Source organism: Oncorhynchus masou, chromosome 19 (assembly GCF_036934945.1).
Source record: "Oncorhynchus masou masou isolate Uvic2021 chromosome 19, UVic_Omas_1.1, whole genome shotgun sequence".
Classification (NCBI taxonomy): Eukaryota; Metazoa; Chordata; class Actinopteri; order Salmoniformes; family Salmonidae; genus Oncorhynchus; species Oncorhynchus masou.
Window position 1 is genome coordinate 23143980 of NC_088230.1, and position 16664 is coordinate 23160643.

General features: G+C 43.3%; 1 protein-coding gene across 9 annotated transcripts in view; it reads left to right on the forward strand.

The window, feature by feature from the left end:
- LOC135506020 (protein 4.1-like) overlaps window positions 1–16664 on the forward strand; it is a 94102-nt gene that overhangs the window by 56722 nt on the left and 20716 nt on the right. For all 9 annotated transcript variants that reach the window (XM_064925356.1, XM_064925354.1, XM_064925363.1 and 6 more), the window contains exons 5-10: window positions 2556–2598; window positions 9664–9739; window positions 10735–10953; window positions 13846–13933; window positions 15061–15213; window positions 15537–15634. In XM_064925356.1, coding sequence (XP_064781428.1) covers window positions 2556–2598; window positions 9664–9739; window positions 10735–10953; window positions 13846–13933; window positions 15061–15213; window positions 15537–15634 — 677 coding nt within the window. The remainder of the gene's footprint in view (window positions 1–2555; window positions 2599–9663; window positions 9740–10734; window positions 10954–13845; window positions 13934–15060; window positions 15214–15536; window positions 15635–16664) is intronic.

The window sequence follows — 16664 nt, forward strand, 5'->3', positions numbered from 1 at the left end:
TTGTGCAATATACGACTGATTGTTGTCCTATGGACAGAGTCTCCCACCTCAGCTGTAGATCTCTGCAGTTCATCCAGAGGATCATGGGCCTCTTGGCTGCATCTCTGATCAGTCTTCTCCTTGTATGAGCTGAAAGTTTAGAGGGACGGCCAGATCTTGGTAGATTTGCAGTGGTCTGATACTCCTTCCATTTCAATATTATCGCTTGCACAGTGCTCCTTGGGATGTTTAAAGCTTAGGAAATCTTTTTGTATCCAAATCCGGCTTTAAACTTCTTCACAACAGTATCTCGGACCTGCCTGGTGTGTTCCTTGTTCTTCATGATGCTCTCTGCGCTTTTAACGGACCTCTGAGACTATCACAGTGCAGATGTATTTATACGGAGACTTGATTACACACAGGTGGATTGTATTTATCATCATTAGTCATTTAGGTCAACATTGGATCATTCAGAGATCCTCACTGAACTTCTGGAGAGATTTGCTGCACTGAAAGTAAAGGGGCTGAATAATTTTGCACGCCCAATTTTTCAGTTTTTGATTTGTTAAAAAAGTTTGAAATATCCAATAAATGTCGTTCCACTTCATGATTGTGTCCCACTTGTTGTTGATTCTTCTCAAAAAAATACAGTTTTATATCTTTATGTTTGAAGCCTGAAATGTGGCAAAGGGTCGCAAAGTTCAATGGGGCCGAATACTTTCGCAAGGCACTGTATATAAAAAAAATCGGAGTTTACATTAGCGCGATTCAGTAGTTCCAAAACATCCGGTGATTTTGCAGAGAGCCACATCAATTTACAGAAATACTCATAATAAACATTGATAATCGATACAAGTGTTATGTACAGAATTAAAGATATACTTCTCCTTAATGCAACCGCTGTGTCAGATTTCTTTAAACAAACCATGAGTACGGCGCTCAGACGACAAATCAAGCCAAATTGTTATCTGCCATGTTTGAGTCAACAGAAGTCAGAAATAGCATTATAAATGTTCACTTACCTTTGATCTTCATCAGAATGCACTCCCAGGAATCTCAGTTCCACAACAAATGTTTGTTTTGTTCGATTATGTCCAAAATCCTCCTTGTTGTTAGCACGTTCAGCCCAGTAATCTAACTTCATGGCGCATGAGCAGACAAAGTCCAAAAGTTCCGTTACAGTCCGTAGAAATATGTCAAACGATGTATAGAATCAATCTTTAGGATGTTTTTAACATAAATCTTCAATAATGTTCCAACCGGAGAATTCCTTTGTCTTCAGAAATACAATGGAATGCAGGTCGCTCTCACGTGAACGCGTGGCTGCTGGCAGACCTCTGACTCATTCCCCTCTCATTTGCCCCCACATCACAGTAGAAGCATCAAACAAGGTTCTAAAGACTGTTGACATCTCGTGGAAGCCGTAGGAAGTGCAACATGACCCCATAGACACTGTGTATTCTATAGGACGAGTCAAAACTACAGACCTCAGATTTCCCACTTCCTGGTTGGATTTTATTCTCAGGTTTTTGCCTGCCATATGAGTTCTGTTATACACATTTTTTTTTTTTGAACCTTTATTTTACTAGGCAAGTCAGTTAAGAACAAATTCTTATTTTCAATGACGGCCTAGGAACAGTGGATTACCTGTTCAGGGGCAGAACGACAGATTTGTACCTTGTCAGCTCGGGATTTGAACTTGAAACCTTCCGGTTACTAGTCCAACGCTCTCACCACTAGGCTACCCTGCCGCCCATCATTCATCATTCAAACAGTTTTAGAAACTTCAGTGTTTTCTATCCAAATCTTATATGCATATTCTAGCTTTTATGGCAAAGTAGCAGGCAGTTTAATTTGGGCACACTTTTCATCCAAAATTCCCAATGCTGACCCTACCCTAGAGAAGTTAATGAGACAGTCAACACGCTCCACTCTCCCTGCAGGCTCCAGATCAGTCCGCGAGGGAGACTGTTGGGAGCGAGATTAGCATATTTGCAGTGGGGCTTCCACTTTGAACTGGAAACTGTAGGCTCGCCACGGGGGTGGGGTGTGGAGATGAGGGAAGAGGCTGTGTAGTTTAGTGGAATGTGTTTTCATCATGTGTGTTTGTTTATATGAAAGTGGTGTGCTGAAGTTCAGGGATCAGACCAGTAATGACCACCATGGCTAGTTTTGTTGTCTGTGGTCTGGACTGGTGCTAAATTGAGAGTTATGCTCTTTACAGTCTCTGTGCAAAATGCTACCTTCTGTCTTGTTTGATTCTACTTTTCTTGACATACTTGATCTACTAAAGTACCTGAGAAGGGAAATAAAAGGAGGTCCTTGTGTATTCGGATTAGAAACGGCACAGTGTTCTATGTTTAGGTGGTATAGTCTGGCCAAGTAGTTAATTGCAATATGAATGTTTTTACAATCAAAATCCCATCTCATTATTCTAACATGTTGCCAATCACCATGGTTACTCAACAGGGAAAATTTGAAGTCTGTGATTAATTGGTAGAAGTTTGATACTGTGTTACAATTTCTGCGTACTTGTTAATACCAAAGCTAATATCTCCTTTGTTTCTCTTCTATAGTGCTGGCTGGACCCTACAAAGGAGATCAAACGTCAGATCTGCAGTAAGTTGTGGCTTTTTAACCTTTTGAAACTTTCTGTATGAAGTGTCTCATTAAGTAACATGGCCACCGGAGTTCACACCAATTGGCTTTACTGTACATACCAACCTCAAGAAAGACTTCCACACTATACCCTATAATTTCTCCTAACAAAGCACCCCGATCACTCTATTCCCCCAAGTCTATTCCAGTAGAACTAATGTTACTGTTGACATTTACTGGATCTTGAGCAGATACGTTATTTATCGTCTCCTGGAGTGACATGCTCTTTTCACATCTGGTAACTGGATTGCAGTAATTCTGGATGGGGCTGGGGGGGATGTTTGGTGGGGGGAGGCAGCTCACCCATCCCCAGTCTGATACTTCCAGAGCACTGCCAGTAACAACGACCAGGCGTTTATCAACACACAGAGGGAATTCACTCTAGCCATGGGAACGGCAGCTCTGAGCGGAGGTACTTTCCTGTCCAGGGCCTGGGATGCGTTCGTCTACAGCGGCCCAAAACTGGCCTCTCTCCTTAACTTGATGTATCCGTTTGCATCATGTTCAGAGTCGCTGGGCTGGTCTGGTCCCTCCTTCAGGGGAGAGAAAGGGAATGGGATCTTCCCTCTGAAAGATGCAACAGTCAAGGCTGCTTCATGTGTTGTACCCCTGCCTGGTTCAATAAAGACCCATTGTGCTGCCTGGTAGTGATTTTAATGTTGTTATCCAAACCCTCATCTGCAGGTCACCCAGGACCCAGTCACTGCACTAAGCCAGGCACAGCCATGCTTATTAGTGCCTTTTGGTTGTTCTGTGTTTGAGTTTTCTGCCACACCGACTGTGACAGCGGCTGTCAGTGACGATGCAAGAACATTTAAGAGCAGATGACCGTCAGCAAAGAAATCCCCATTTTACCTGGCTTTCCAGCAACCAAAGCTATGCCTGTTTTCTCGACTTATCTCTGTCTTGTTTGAACTGTTTTAACACCTTGCGTCAATGAGTGAGGAACAGATGCCCTATACCTATCTGTCAGCCACAGTTTGCTCTCTGAGATGGTCAGAGGATCTGGAGCTCTTTCTGACAAGTGAGACCACTGTTATACTGACTTGACTGATTCCGGTCTGTAGGCAGGCAGAGTTCACTGCCAAGTCTGTAACTGAGATCACTAGGGGTTTCTGGTCACTGACTGCCCGTGGGATCCAGGGAAATGGTAGATATTGGGACACTCCATTTTCTTTAAAGGCGGTGTAGCACCAATTTCTCAATGCCAGAAATGCATATAATAGTAACTTGGAGAACCCCAAGAAAACCTTCCCATTTACAACCTCTTTAAAGAAATTGTTATAACATTGGGTTCGAGGGTTTTCTCTAAGTAATCTCTAGCTTTGTAAAAAACAATCCCACAATGCCCTGGGATCAGTGTCACATGGTGAATTAAAAACTTATTAAAAGTAGGATCAATCTGAAAATGAGATGGGTAAATTGGGTGTCTACTCGTCAATCTGCGGGGCACATTTCATCCCTGACAACTTCCAGGGCTATCAACAATGGAAGGATGACTTTAACAAGAAGTTGTTTCTCAAAGTGGATGCTGTCCATTGTGGCGCTAAAGCATCTCAAACAGCCGTGAGCATTATCCCTGGCATAGAAGTGAACTGGGTAAATTAAATAGCTAGCAAGCTTGCTACCTCTATGATCTATAGTTTTCTATACGGCCTGCCAAGGGCTGGCTCTACTGAAATGCCATGCTTCGGCCGTGGATCCGATCGGGTGGCGTCTCGGAGAAGCCACGGAGCCATGCTTTCTTTGGAGGGGTGGATTTTACGGTCAATGTGTTCAGCTGCTTCTTGTTGAAGTGACAGCAGATAACGTTAGCTTGCAAAAACTAGCTATCCTCTTCCTACATTTTTTAATGAAATTAAGCTAGTCTCAATCTTTCTGCTTAACAATATTCTCTCTTGAACGAAGTTCCTCGAGTTTCCCAGCCGTGGCCTGCTTGTGCCATGTGCTTGAAATCAACAACGGTGGGCATAAAGTTATTGTTTGCAAAAATGTATTATTGGCAATGTCAGCTAAACTTTTTGTAGCGACCTGCACAGACAGCTGTGTGTTATGCTGTTTGTTTGTTGTGTTGTACTTACCAGTACCCAGTGTTTGCAGGGTTTGACATGCTAGTCAACCTACTATCTGCCAACCTCTGGAATGTTCCGGTGCCGAGCATCCTTGTGGTTGGTGGAACACTGCAAGTGTAAGACCATGCTTAGCCATTGTTCTCTCTTACGTTAACCATCTTAACAAGAGATGGTCAGTGTTTTATACTGGGATCCTTGATTTATTTTGCGTGGGCTACAGCCAAACAGTAGCCTGTTTTGAGTTGTTAATAAACGTGGAATTCGTAAACTCAATCCTCTGTCTGGACTTTTGTCATTTATGATCTAGCCAGGTCATTCCATTATAAACACTAAATGTAGACTTTTTATTTTTTTTTTTTTACTATACACGTCACAATTCCAGACACAATGCAAACAGTCTATTTTCTGGCAATTTATCCTCTCACTTTACCAGCATTGCTTTGTGTAGACGCAAGAAAAAAATACTTTTAATTTGAAATGCTTGATGACATTTGTTTTCTCTCATACTCTACCGTGCATTCTAATTCTAGTGTGTACATGTGTGTAAAAAAAAAAAAAAAAGTGTTTTTATTTAGGCTTTAGTCAATTACTAAAAATGCTCTTATCCAGAGCGATTTACAGGAGAAATTAGGGTTAAGTGAATTCCTCAAGGGCAGAACGAAATATTATTTTCCTAACTACTCGGCTCTGGATTCGAACTAGCAACCTTTCGGTTACTGATCCAATGCTCTTAACCTCTAGGGCAGTGGTTCTCAAACTTGTCCCGTACCCCTTCAAACATTCAACCTCCAGCTGTGTACCCCCTCTAGCACCAGGGTCAGCGCACTCTCAATTGTTGTTTTTTGCCATCATTGTAAGCCTGCCACACCCACACTATACGATACATTTCTTAAACATAAGAATGAGGGTGAGTTTGTCACAACCCGGCTCGTGGGAAGTGACAGAGCTCTTATAGGACCAGGACAAATACAAATAATCAATTATTTTGCTCTTTATTTAGCCATCTTCCATATAAAACCTTGTGAATAACTCACCACAGGTTAATGAGAAGGGTGTGCTTGAAAGGATGCACATAACTCTGCAATATTGGGGTGAATTGGAGAGAGTGTCTTAAACCACTTTCCACACACAGTCTGTGCATGTATTTAGTTTTCATGCTAGTGAGGGCCGAGAATCCACTCTCATAGGTATGTGGTTGCAAAGGTCATCAGTGTCTTAACAGCGTGATTTGCCAAGGCAAGAAACAATGGTCGCAGCCCTATCCAGAAATATGGTGGTGGATTCTGATTAAATTACATTTTCACAGAACTGCTTTTTGCAATTTTGATGAGGCTCTCTTGTTCAGATATCGGTAAGTGGACTGGAGGCAGGGCATGAAAGGGATAACGAATCCAGTTGTTTGTGTTGTCAGTTTTATATCACATTTGACATTGTCTGTAAGCTTGTTCATTTGCACACAAAAACATCATAATGATGGAAGACCTGTGTGTTGTCCTTGTTAATGCAGACAGAAAATAGCTCCAACTTCTTAGCCTCAATGTTGTCCTGCACATTGAATATAGTTGGGGAGAGTCCCTGTAATCCTAGATTCAGATCATTCAGGGGAGAAAAAACATCACCCAGGTGGGCCAGTCGTATGAGAAACTCGTCATCATTCAAGCGGTCAAACAAGTGAAAATTATGGTCAGTAAAGAGAACTTTAAGCTCGTCTCTCAATTCAAAAAAGACTTCTCAATACTTTGCCCTTTGATAACCAGCATCCTTGAAGGCCAGCATCCCAGAGTCGCCTTTTCACTGTTGACGTTGAGACTAGTGTTTTGCGGGTATTATTTAATGAAGCTGCTAGTTGAGGACTTGTGAGTCGTCTGTTTTTAAACTAGACACACTATTGTACTTGTCCTCTTGCTCTGTTGTGTACTGGGGACTCCCACTCTTTCTATTCTGTTTAGGGCCAGTTGGTGCTGTTCTGTGAAGGGAGTAGTCTCCAGCATCGTACGAGATCTTCAGTTTCTTGCATGGAATAGCCTTATCTCAGAACAAGAATAGACTGACGAGTTTAAGTAGAATGTTATTTGTTTCTGGCCATTTTGAGCCTGTAACCCACAAATGCTGATGCTCCAGATACTCAACTAGTCTAAAGAAGGCCAGTTTTATTGCTTCTTTAATCAAGGCAACAGTATTCAGCTGTGCTTTCATAATTGCGAAAGGGTTTTCTAATGATCAATTAGCCTTTTTTTAAATGATAAACTTGGATTAGCTAACACAACGTGCCATTGGAACACAGGAGTGATGGTTGCTGATAATTGGCCTCTGTACACATACAGTATGTAGATATTCCATAAATCTGCCATTTCCAGCTACAAGCCATTTACAACATGAACAATGTCTACACTATTTCTGATCAATTTAATATTTTAATGGACAAAAAATATATATATTTCAAAAACAAGGACATTTCTAAGTGACCCCCAAACTTTTGAACAGTAGTCTATATATTTCACATTTTTATTTGGCGTGCCCCTGAACAGCATTGCGTGTACCCCTGGCGGTATTGCTGCTTGTGGATATGATTCTATGATCTGGCACTCTCCTCCCAATTCCATTTCATGCAAGCTGCTGTGCCTGTGTGCCCTGTAATAGCACTCTATAGTGTGTGTGTGTGTGTGTGGTACTAGGGAATGGAGGCTAGCCTATCACATGAATTGAGGCCTCAGCTCAGACCCATTTATCTTCAGCCTGTGACTCAGACTGGAACGTTTCAAGGATAATTGAAAATCAAAAAACAGGCCAGAGATGAGGGGGAGCCTGAAATCCCTTGTGCCCATGTCACACCACCACAGCTGACTTTTTGAAGGTCATCTTTATAAAAACGCTTACTTTGTAAGAGTCTGCCCATGAATGCTCACTTAGAAAATTACCCTGATTTCCAAAGCTGTTTCTGTGCTAGATGACACCAGTTTTTTGCTATCGATTTTTGTCCATTCCCACCTGAAATACTACACCTAATTGGACAGTTGAAGATACTGCTCTGCACAGTTTCTCTACCGCTCACACACACACCAAGAAATCACTATGTTCTTGGACAGATTCTTACCTAACTGCTCCTTGCTTCCTCAAATGGTCACTGATCTCTCCGCTCGGTCTGGCCAAAGGACAATGGCTACAATATGACCACAGTTGTAACAGGAGAGGAACAGTGGCAGTTTAGTTTGTGGGGTAATTTTTGGAATTCCTCTTTAATAACATATCCTGTATCCCATGCCCGCACTAAGCATGTGTGAATTTGGCATGGTTTTCCTTCTTGTGTTTTGTAGATTTAAAAAGGAGGGGGGGAGAAGAATTGTTTGTTTATGATTTTCCTTGAATTTCTCGATGTTGTGCAGACTTGAAAAGAGAAATGAATTAATCCCCTAATGTCATTCTCTCTGCACAGTCAATGGAATTCCTTCCTTCCTTGCCCTAATTCCTTATGTTCCTTCTCATGAGGCCTAGGGTTCTGGGAAGAATGAAAAGCAGAGCCATTCAGTTCTGCAGCAAAACAAATGGCCCGCATGGAATCCCTATATGATTACTCTGTTCAAGCATACTGTCCAGACCAGTTAAACTCACTCGCCTGCAGCTCGACCAAAAGGACATTACTCTCACTCTCTACTGATGAGCAGACACAGAAAACCTATTATTTCACTATCCCTTTTCTGGATGAAAAAGCCTGAATTCCTCATGTTTTGGAACATACATTTCAGGGAAAGAGAGTGGGAAGACCATTTAAGTCTGTCAGGACACGGTAGATATTTGTTGTAAATTGAGCCATTGCATAACATCATGTCTCCCACCTAGAGGGTGAGAGACTGTGATCATCATCCATCTCTTCTCTCCCCGGTGTAATCAGGATAGCGCAACCCACCCCTTCTCTCTCTGTCTCTCTTAGTTAGCGGTTGCTAGGTGACAACCAGCCCTACTCTAATGCTGACGAGGCTCTAGGCATTGCCACATCAAGCCAGTGGTCTGACTGGACACACACAGAGATGAGTAGGTAGTGTGTATTAGCACTGCTAATCCTGTCTCATCTCACATGGCGGCTCTCTTATCGCTGACAACAGGAAGTATAACATGGAGCCCTGCAAAGGGCTCTTAAGCCCATCTGGCCCCCATCTGACCCCAACACTAGTAGTCTCTATATAAAAAGTAGGCTACTACTAGAAAGTAGATTGGTTATGTAAAAGTGAATCCATATCATGATTTAGTTTCAAAGATTTGACGTTGATTTTTAAAAACCCTTTTGTGGGAGTTGAGTGTGTGGTTCTGAAATGTTTTCTGCTAGCTGGTTGAATCCAAATGTAGTCTATTTTACTGATAAAGTCCCCTCAGCGTGTCTAATGATGAATACTCAAAATGGAAAAGGAGTTTAATTTTCAAGGCCTTGTTTCTCCTCTGCCATTTTCGATTAGTCTCTGTACACGACCAGATCAAAACGACTCCTCAGGCTGGCCCATGTCTTTCCAGGCTTGCTAAAAGTCCCACTTCAAAGCCTCTCCTCGCAGGTCTTAGCTGTTGTGTAATTGCTTACAGCGCTCCTTCCCAGTGTGTTCTCTTCCTCTTTCCATCTCTTTGCCCCCTCTCCCCCGTCTCTGCTTTCTCTCCCCCACCACACCCACACTCCTTACGGACAGTCGATGAGCACAGCTGTTCGAGCAAGCATGTGTTCTTAGCACATCTTGCTCGGGAAGATTCCACCATCGCTTGTTTTTCTTTGTTGGTTATTTGACACAAAACTAATAATTGCCTTCCTCTACATACAGTACAAACGCTCACCCAAATGCTTAGCCGGAGTCACTTCTAGGCTTGAACACGTGGCCTGGCGCCTCAGAGGAATGTTTAATATGCTGTGTTATGATGATGAAGTATGCATTTCTTTTAGTCTTTAAATCAGACGAGTCCTGTTCTCTCTCCACAGATACCTCCTGGCAGTTAGCGTTCAATGTCAAGTTCTACCCTCCTGATCCGTCCCAGCTGACTGAGGATATTACCAGGTATTGTACTGTCCGTTTCATAAGGAAACAAAGGTCAAACAGCCACTCCTTTTCATTGTACATTTGATTGTTTGGCTTTATTATGTTAGTCATATAGCAATGAAATGATCTGCCCAGTTGTGCAAACACAGAATGTATCTATGCCACGCAGATGGCCCGGGGGAGTCAAAAACCTACAGTCTGTTAAAAGGTTGCATTCACACTTTTGACATCTTTCCAGAGTATTTTGTACTCAGGAAAGGTAAATAGTTGTACTGTTACGGTATCTCAAGTACAAGTTGTTTATTCTTCGGCCAGCATGCACACGTAACTAACACATAGGCAAGCACTGTTATTCACTGTACAACTGTGAATATATAAACCTCTAATCCCGTAAAGGGAGCTGTAGTGCTGTGCTGCACAGTAGTTGCACAGCAGCAACATGCAGTAGACCCCTGGTCGATAAGGTCAGAAGAGCAGAGCACAAGGGGGAACGGTGTGCTGTACACAGAGTGTTCCATGTCTGTGTTCCCCCAGTGTCTCATCACACTCGGCTCTGAGCCCTCAGCGGGGTCACTCCGGTTACTCCCTAATCTAGCGTAGAATGCCCTCTTTGATCGGCACCCGTCAAAAGGTTGCAGCAATATCGAATGCAGTGGAGCTGTCTTCGGCCTCCAGAGTTTAGTTTCAGCACAGCCCCAGATCAAAGGTCACAGGCAATCATCTCACACACCTACCTTTTTTTCCCTCTCTCTCTCTGTGTGCCATTACTGCACACGCTATTTCTGCTGTTTTGAGTCTGCAGGCTGCTGCTGTACTGTAAGGCACCGGAAAACGCCCCCACATACACCACGTTCACGTGCTGAATGTCATGTCAGATCTGAACTAGTGGATTAGTGTCATGATGATAAACTTACAGACCAAATGTACAAATTCTATTTCATGCCCTTTGATCCCATCTCGCTCTTCTCTCACTCTCTTTCTTCCCCTCCTCCCATCTCTCCATCTCCCTGTAGATATCTCCTGTGCCTTCAGCTGCGGCATGACATAGCTTCGGGGCGTCTGCCCTGCTCCTTCGTCACCCACTCTCTGCTGGGTTCCTACTCCCTGCAGGCTGAGCTGGGAGATCACGATCCCGATGAGCAACGCCTCGACTATATCAGCGACTTCCAGATTGCCCCCTCACAGACTAAGGAGATGGAGGAGAAGGTGGTGGAGCTCCACAAAACTCACAGGTCAGAGCCATGTGGGGTTAAAGGGATAGTTCAGAGAACTATCCCTTTAAAGCAAGCAGAGGAAGTGACACAAATCAAATCACATTTTATTGGCCACATACACATGGTTAGCAGATATTAATGCGAGTGTAGCAAAATGCTTGTGCTTCTACTTCCGACTATGAAGTAATATCTAACAAGTAATCTACCAAATTCACAACAACCACATTATACACACAAATGTAAAGGGATGAATAGAATATGTACATATAAATATATGGATGAGCGATGGCGTGCGGCATAGACATGATGCAGTAGATCACATATGTCAGAGTCAAGGCCCGCGGGCCACATCCGGCCCGCGAGAAGGTTTTTTACGGCCCCTGGGATGATCTTGATTTATTATTAGAACCGGCCCGCAGACCGCAGCAAGCCGGCAGCCCGCAGATCTTTTACACGCACCAATACTACATTTCCCACAATGCAACGGTGACGCACCGAGCAGTAGGCTGCTTCATTTCAATATTTATTGGCACAGCAGTCGTCAGCATCACAGTAAAATTAACTTTCAGATACCCATCAAAAATGGCAAAACGGAAGGTGGACACTGAGAACCGGGGTTTCAAACAAGGTGGGAGTCAGAGTATATGTTCACGGAGGTAGCTGGAAAACCTGTGTGTCTTCTGTGTGGAGAAAGTGTGGCGGTACTGAAAGAGTATAATCTGAGACGACATTATGAAACGAAACACGCGGACAAAAACAAGAATATGGACATGGAACAAAGGCTACAAAAGGCAGAGGAATTAAAACGAGGCCTCAAATCTCGACAGGCTCTGTTCAAAAAAGCCAAATCACAAGGCCAGGCTGCTGTCAAGGCCAGTTTTATTTTGGCAGAAGAGATCGCTAAATCAGCCCGGCCATTTACGGAGGGGGATTTCATCAAAAACTGCATGATTAAAGTTTGTGACGAAGTTTGCCCAGAAAAAAAGGCAACTCTTTTTAAATGTGAGTCTGAGCAGAAACACCATTGCCGAGAGAGTAGACCAGTTGTCCATCAATCTAAAAGAGCAGCTTGTGAAAAAGGGAAAAGATTTCATTGCATATTCCTTGGCTGTGGATGAGAGCACCGACATTTCTGACATTGCCCAGTTGTCAATTTTCATCCGCGGAGTGGACTCCAGCCTAAGCGTGACAGAGGAGTTTTTGGCTTTACGTCCTATGCATGGCACAACTACGGGGCATGATTTGTATGAAGAGGTGTCAAGATGTGTAAATGAGATGGAGCTGCCTTGGGAAAAACTCGTGGGTTTGACAACCGACGGAGCACCTGCGATGTGTGGACACAGGAGCGGACTGGTGGCGAAGATACGGGAAAAGATGCAAGAGGAAAACGCGACAGGTGAGCTGACAGCTTATCATTGTATCATACACCAGGAAGCGTTGTGCGGTAAAGCCTTGAAAATGGAGCATGTAATGAGCATCATCACGCGCACAGTTAACTTTATCAACTTTATTCGCCCGTTTCCTCCCCCGACACAATGCCCCAGCTGCGCATCCAGGCTGCTCAAACGTTGTCTATGTTTGGCAGCACATACCTGTGTGAACAACTTTTTCTTTGATGAACCTGAACAAAACATCACACAGAAGTCGACTTACTGCTGAACACCTCCACTCAATTCTGAGGATTTCCTCAGCTCAGAGCCTTACCCCGAACATTGATGAACTTGTGGAAAAGATGGGACACCACCAAGTATCACCCTCAACCTCAAACAAGTGAACATTACTGTGCAATCACATATTTAGAGTTTTTACTCAGTTCAAGTTTAAAAGTTAAAGTTTAATATTTGTTTTCACTGCATGTTACTTCTCCTTAAACAAAGTGTTGTTTTTGATTAATAGATTTTTGCACTTTATTTTATTGTATTTCAATCCAATTATATTTTAAAAATATTTCAGTTGAGTGGATGATAGAAAATTGCTATTATTGTTTTTTTCTTTGAAGTAAATTTAGCCCACTTTTGCTAAAATAGAAAATATAGGCTACTGATGGTGCCTTGAATACCGGTTTCTTTCATTTAATGTTCATGTTATGGGGATTTTTATATAAAGGAAATTTGTCTTTTGTGTCTGTTGAAAATTAAAGATTACTGACAGAGCCATAAGACAATATTGCTTTATTTATCTGATCATATTGGAATATATTTGTTAGGTTTTCAGTAGGTTCAATTAGGTTCACTAGACTATATGCGTCATTTAAAAATTTTTCAATGAACATTCGAACAGTCCGGCCCTCGGCTTGTAGCTAAATTTTTTATTTGGCCCTCCGTCCATTTGACTTTGACACCCCTGCAGTAGATGGTATAGAATACAGTATATACATATGAGATGAGTAATGTAGGATTTGTAAACATTATTAAAGTGGCGTTATTTAAGGTGACTAGTGATACATTTTATTAAGTCCATTTATTTACTTTGCCAGAGATTTGAGTCTGTTGGTAGCAGCCTCTATGTCAGCCTCCTGAGGTTGAGGCGCTGTTGCGCCTTCTTCACCACACTGTCTGTGTGGGTGGACCATTTCAGTTTGTCCGTGACGTGTAAGCCGAGGAACTAAACTTTCCACTTTCTCCGCTACTGTCCCGTCGATGTGGATAGGGAGGTGCTTCCTCTTCAGTTTTCTTGTAGTCCACGATCATCCCCTCTTCTGACACTGACATTGAAGTCATCACAGAAGGGGCCTCTTTAAAACCACCCGGCTGTGGGGACGGGGGAAAGACACCGATGTAGAAATTAGATGGAAATTACCCCTGGCCTGTACTAAACCCTGTGATTTATCATATTTTGAATCCCCTGTTTTCAGCACCTCCCATTTATCGATTGAATTATCATTGTTCTATGTTTTGTCTACCATTCTAGGGGGATGACTCCTGCTCAAGCAGATACCCAGTTCTTAGAAAACGCCAAGAAGTTGTCGATGTATGGTGTCGATCTCCACCATGCCAAGGTGACTGACGCACGGCCCCAGGCACTGGGTTTTGAAATGTCCAATCCAACCAGAGATGTTGTTTTATGAAATCACTCCTGTATACATGTTTTTGAAAATACTAGGAAATACATTTGTGATGTTTATAAAATGCCCTGGAATGAGAAATGTCAACCTCATAGCTGTAAAAAAAATAGGATTGAACTAAGACGTAGCCTACTGGTCAGGATTCAAACTTAGTCATTTGTCAAGGAACTGTTCTCCTACGCTCCATTCTTTGTGTATGGACGTCTGTTGAAACTCCTGTGAGAGCACACAGGACTCAGGGAGGCTCCTTTGATGTAGTGTGCAGTGAGGGGAAGAGAGGCAGGCAGAAAACACAAAGCCAAAGCAGAAAGTGCATCAGCTGTACAAATACATGTGGTGGAGCCAGAGCTCTTTACACTGGGCCGTCTGCATGGGAACAGCCCTGTGGAATGAACCACTCTCTCCCCCGGTGGACTGGACATGGGTTGAAAATACTCCCAGCAATGTTCTGTTGGTCTAGAGCACAGAGGGGGATGGCGAGAAGGGGGGGTTAGGGAGAGGATGGGGGGGGGCAGTGACCTCTTAGTGCAGATCCCAACCGTCAGTAATTAGTGAGAAAAGTGCATGTCAGGCCCTTATGTCCTCTCTCTCTTTCAGTAGGTAGGCAGACAGCCATGTACAAGGGTTGTGTGGAGAAGCAAGTCATGGCCATGGGGAGTGAGAGGGGGTGGTTGAAAGCCATGCGTTGGTGTCTAATAGTTGCCATGCCCATCAGCGGCGATGGATTTTCCTCCTCGTTTTACAGTTTGATACACAAATCAATAGCCACTCAGTATCAAACTATCCATATGCCCCAGACTTAAAAGACCCTTTATGGCATCATGCACGTTCGATAACGTTACCATTGAGTTATGGTGGGATGATTGCATATCCAGCCTTATTCAATTGTATGTAATCTTATTCCATTGTGAGCCTTGGTAATATTAGAAATCTTCTGGACTGAAATCTGAGAACGTTGTCTGTTCTCTATCCATGTTGTCTGTACTGCTGCAAACGTGACTGTTTTCTGTTCATTATACTTTGCTGAACTGTTGCTTCGGCTGTTGTCTTTGTGTCTGCAGGACTCTGAGGGAGTGGACATCATGTTGGGAGTGTGTGCCAATGGCCTGCTGATCTACAAAGACCGACTCCGGATAAACCGCTTTGCCTGGCCAAAAATCCTCAAGATCTCCTACAAACGTAGCAACTTCTATATCAAAATCAGGCCGGGAGAGGTACAGAACCGCACCGCTCTCAGAGGAAAAACAAGATATTTCCACAATTTACTCTTGTCCTTTCCAAAACCCACTCCAGAGATCAGCTGTAGGAAAGAGACTGTCATTGAGCCAAATACTGACAATGTTAGGACATGGTTTGATTGTGGAGATGGAAATGCTGACGTTTAGATATTTCTTTCTCAAGGCCCAATTCAAACTAGTTTTGTGGAAGGAGGGGGGGGGGGGGGTTTGGTCCATATCTGTTCTTTGTGGAGCATATGTTTTCTAATTTGGCTAGTTCTTGTACTCGGGGGAACTCAGCTATATGCTCTGTCTTACAGACTGAGCAGTTTGAGAGCACCGTGGGCTTCAAGCTGCCCAACCACCGCTCTGCCAAGAGGGTCTGGAAGGTCTGCGTGGAGAATCACACCTTCTTCAGGTAACAATCACACTCTCCGCTCCCATGTCAACGACACAAACATAGGTTTCACCTCGAACTCACTGCCACAGACTCTAAAAGATGTCTGAACCAGGAAGAATTAGTCTGTTAGGTCCTCTGAAGTCTGTTGTTTTTTAATGATTGCACCTTTCTTAATCGTGTTCTGTTCCACCTTGCAACTTTATCTATAGGCCCTTTCTAACCTGTTGACTCTGTGAAATGTGTCTAAGCTAACACAGTTAGTCCTACCCCATGTCAGTGGGGAGTGTTAAATCCCCCTCCCCAACCCTATGCACTTATTTGTTCAGGCAGCTTCTCTGTCTGAGGCCTAAAGCCATGGCCATTATCATGCGCTTAACTTCTTATGGTATAGGGGACGCTTGTATTTGTGGTACAGATCCAGCATCATCTTTTCCTACACTTAAATTGCCCTTGCCTAATGATTTGCGTCTCAAGCCCGGCTTGCAACTCTGCTATCCTCACAACAAGGCGATAGTAATCCTGTATATTAAGAGGACAGCGACTGCAATGAGAAGGCATCATGTTACTTAAGTTTGTTTTGTTTTGTTTTTTGCCCGGAGGAGGTCCTGTAGATCCATGTCCAGATGAAGCATCCGGGGTGAAAAAGTTGAATTAAAAAAGTTGTGTGAGGATAAAACTAAGACCTTGGTAAACTTGTTAAGTACCGGGTTTGATGAAATACTTAAAAGCAAAAGTTTGGCAGGTAGCCAAGTAGCAACAAACGGTACAGTATGGAGACAATGCGGAAGTGTGTTGCATCACATAATAAATCCCACTTGCTGCGCCTCGCATTATTTGACAGTTCGTAAGAGGATTGTCGGCACAAGCCAAATTGAAACCAGATATGGCATGGAGATCCTCTGCTGTTTAATCGAGTTGTGTTATTTTTGGCATGGGCAACGAGGAGGGGAGCCACAGCCTCAACAAACACAAAGCAACAATCACTCACTGCCTTGCCTTCAACCCAACCAGTAATATCCCAAAGCCCTGTAGCGCCCCTCTTTCCTCT